This window comes from Prosopis cineraria, unplaced genomic scaffold, assembly GCF_029017545.1.
Source record: "Prosopis cineraria cultivar Desert tree isolate PC_DT_omini unplaced genomic scaffold, ASM2901754v1 PC968, whole genome shotgun sequence".
NCBI lineage: Eukaryota > Viridiplantae > Streptophyta > Magnoliopsida > Fabales > Fabaceae > Prosopis > Prosopis cineraria.
Genome location: NW_026556293.1, coordinates 8172 through 12269, shown reverse-complemented (window position 1 = coordinate 12269; position 4098 = coordinate 8172). Strand labels below are relative to the sequence as shown.

The window sequence follows — 4098 nt, the reverse complement described above, 5'->3', positions numbered from 1 at the left end:
ACCTTGTGTACTAGAACAACAAAATATCTCAGCCAATGAACTGCAACATGGTGAAGTTATAACAACTCTAAAAGAGGTGCCCCTATCTTCACCATTGCCTACACCATACACCAACAAATCACCCACTGAGAATGTCCCCTAGGTAACCATGAATTCTCATCTCTCATTTAATCTATTGAATCTGTGGTGCTAAGAGTTTCACAATGACCTACAAAAGGGATACCAAGAAAACAATATATATGAGCCTGATATCAAAACCAAAGGAAGTATTCCATTAGTAACTATACTCGGTCTAGCAAGTTGCATGAATCTCATGCTTTGACCAGTACGTGTGCAAAATATTGCTATTCCTAATAACATGCAGGAGGCCTTGATGAATCCTAACTGGAAAAAGGCCATGAATGAGACATGGGACTTGTGCCATTACCACAAGGAAAAAGACTCGTAGGCTGTAGATGGGTATTTGTACCAAAAGTGAATGCTGATGGCAGCTTCAACAAATATAAAGAGAGACCAGTAGCTGGGGGATATGCCTAAAAATATGGAGTAGATTATAATGAAACGTTTTCACCTGTAGCAAAGATCAATACAATTCGAATTCTCTTGTCCTTGGTAGAAAATTTTGACTGGAAACTATAGCAGCTCGATGTAAAAAAATGCATTCTTGAATGGGAAGTTGGAAAAAGAAGTATATATGGAGCTACCACCAGAGTCAAATATCATTCCTCATGCAAAGATAAAGTGTGTAAAATTAAAAAAAAAAAAAAAATCACTGTATGGGTTACAGTAATCACCCTGTGCATGGTTTGGAAAATTTACCAATACCATGAAAGAATACGGGTACAAGCAGAGCAATTTTGATCATACACTCTTCATAAAGAAAAGTTGGAAGAAGCAAGTAGTGCTACTAGTCCATGCGGACGACATGATCCTGACAGGAGACGATCAACAGTGGATTCAAGCCTTAAAAGAACATCTAACTACTGTTTTTGAAATGAAAGACTTAGGGCAACTCAAGTACTTTCTTGGCATCGAGGTAACTCGCTCAAATAAAGGCATCTACTTGTCACAGCAAAAATATACACTGGGTTTACTTGCTAAAACTGGAATACTAGATTGTAAACCAGTACAAACTCCACTGGAAATGAATCACAGACTTGGTATATATCCTGATCAAATACCTGCGAAGCATGACAGGTATCAAAAGTTAGTCAGAAAGTTGATTTATCTCTTACACACGAGACCAGATATTGCATATGCCGTCAGTGTCGTAAGTCAATTTATGCACACCCTAAGTGAAGATCACATGAATGCAGTACTTCGTATCCCAATGTGCTTAAAAGGCTCTCCAGGTAACGGGTTGCTATTCAGGAAATATGAAAAACTTGATGTTGAAGGATATACTATCTCGGACTGGCCTAAGGATATGAATGTAGAATGATATACAGAGTCAGACTGGGCTAGAGGTCAAACCACTTGACAGTCCACATCTGGGGCATTTTACATTTGTTGGTGGCAATCTAGTAACCTGGCGAAGTAAAAAACAGAAGGTGGTCTCACGATCAAACACCGAAGCTGAGTATAGGAGCATGGCAAATTGGGTGTGTGAACTTCTGTGGATTAAAGGAATTCTGGATGACTTGGGGATCAAGTACAAGAAACCCATGCAGCTTCACTGTGACAAGAAGTCTGCTATCGTAATTGCTCATAACCCAGTGCAACATGATCGTACTAAGCATGTAGAAGTTGACAGACACTTTATTCGGGAAAATCTTGATCAAAGCATAATCACGTTTCCATTTGTGCAGTCCCAGTTTCAGTTAGCAGACGTACTCACGAAAGCTGTATCAACCGAAGCATTCAAGAATGCCATTGGCAAGTTGGGCATGATAGACATGCATGCACCAATTTGAGGGGGAGTGGTGAAGAAGCCCAAATCATTTGAGATATTATTGTTGTAAATATACAGATATAAAGGAATATTATAGTGTCTGATAGATATAGTAGTTAGCGAGATTTACGTGCACAGCTCATGTATATATACCCATACTGAGAACTAAAGAATACACATAATTTCTACCCGTATTTTCTGGCACATTCTGATATCTATCATTCTTCTCATCATCATCAGGAAACTTAGAACCAGGGTGAAGCGTTCCACAGCCACATCGAAAACAAGCACGATAACAGAGCAGGCAAGTCATCATCAGTACCATCCGAATTGTGTCTATATTTTTCAATCGCTGATATGAAAGTAGCCACAAATAATTTTGACTTTATCTTCATAATAGGTGTTGGTGGTTTCGGTATAGTGTATAAAGGCTACATCGACAAGAATACACTGCCAGTTGCCATCAAACGGCTCAAACCGGTTTCTCAGCGAGGGTCCCGAGAGTTCCAGACGAGATTGAGATGCTCTCTCAACTCCGTCACGCTCCCTTGGTCTCCCTGTTCGATTATTGCAACGACGGTCATGAGATGATGATCCTAGTCTTTGAGTTCATGGCTCGGGGCACTCTGCGTGACCATCTTTATGATTTTGATGGTAAAGAACCACTTCCGTGGAAGCAGAGGTTGGAGATGTGCCTTGGGGCAGCGCATGGACTGCAGTACCTTCATACAAGAGCCAGTCGCGGCATCATTCACTGGGACGTGAAGAGCACGAACATCTTGGTGGATGAGAAATGGGTGGAAAAGGTTTCTGATTTTGGACCGTCCCAAAATGGGGCCTATAGGATTGTCTTGGTCTCACATAAGCACAGTGGTGAAAGGGAGTGTGGGGTATTTGGACCTAGAATACTAGAAGAGTCAATGGTTGACTCTGAAGTCCGACGTGTACTCTTTTGGAGTAGTGCTGCTTGAAGTATTGTGTGGAAGGCTGCCCATGGTACGTACGGTGGAGATGCAGAAGGCAAATTTAGTGGATTGGTTCAGAAGATGACACCATGAAAGTGTGATTGTTGAGACAGTGGCTCCGTTATTGGTAGAAAGTATAAAGCCGGAGTGCTTGAAAGTGTTCAGTGACATGGCTTTAAGTTGTTTGGCTGATAATGGGAATGAACGACCATCGATAAATGCCGTGGTGTTGGCCTTTGAGTTTGCGATGAAGCTGCAAGAGAGCACAGAGGGACCACTGAAGGTTGAGACTAGTGGGACCCAAGAAAGGACCTCGATGAAGAGTGGGGTGGAAGATGAGGAACTGATATGAGATTCACAAGTCAGTCAATAAGATTTGTTTTTTTTTTAAAACGAATCCTACTTCGTGCCAATCAAATTAGGATAAACTGTATGTTAATACAATCCTACATCCTACATGCATCGATATATATAGGGCACAAATTATGTTCTTACTTTTATATATTTAATACATTTTTATTTAATTAAATCAAGATAAATTGACTTTAATCTATTAATAATATTAATAACAAAAATTTATCATAGAATAAATAATAAAAAAATAATCCACATATCTATATTTAATTGAAAACAAACACTTCAAATATATAAGGTCATGCATACAAGTTTTTTCCATGAATATATGTATATAAAGTTCAGTCATATAATTAATTATAAGATATTATCAACATGACCATATTATTTTAAAATTATTTACAGGTATTGTTGTTAATATTGGTAATTTAATAATTACCCAATAGCTTATCAAAATGCTTGGTTAAAATGGAATTTTAATTAATGATAAAGAAATAACTTGTCTCTTGCCATATATTTATTTTCTTAAATGGTACTTTTCTGATCCCTATTATAGGAAGAAGTAGTTATCGATATTAATATGGTACACTATGAAGTATTACTTTTATTTTTTTAATATTATCACTATTTAAACTCATTAACTAAGAAAAAAATGCAATACAAATTTGAACATATTTCATTTCAATAGAGGTAAAATTAAAAATTTATATTATTTTTAAATAAAGTTAATAACTTAACTATCTCTTCTTATTTCTAATGAAAAAGTTGAATGTGCCTTTTAATAAAGATCGGATGGAGTATATATTTATAATTTTATGAGATCTTGTTGATAATTTTCTACACAACTTTTATGTAATTTTCTTGGCACTTAGGGGTCAAAATTAAATT

The 4098-nt window shown here is 37.2% G+C and overlaps 1 protein-coding gene and 1 pseudogene across 1 annotated transcript; both read left to right on the top strand.

Annotated features, from left to right (window-relative positions):
* Window positions 1-826: 826 nt before the first annotated feature.
* Window positions 827-1441, top strand: LOC129298935 (uncharacterized mitochondrial protein AtMg00810-like). Its single transcript, XM_054937378.1, has one exon. It carries the CDS (start codon window positions 827-829, stop codon window positions 1439-1441), a length of 615 nt encoding a protein of 204 aa, XP_054793353.1.
* Window positions 1442-1589: 148 nt separating this feature from the next.
* Window positions 1590-3208, top strand: LOC129298934 (receptor-like protein kinase FERONIA; annotated as a pseudogene).
* Window positions 3209-4098: the final 890 nt, after the last annotated feature.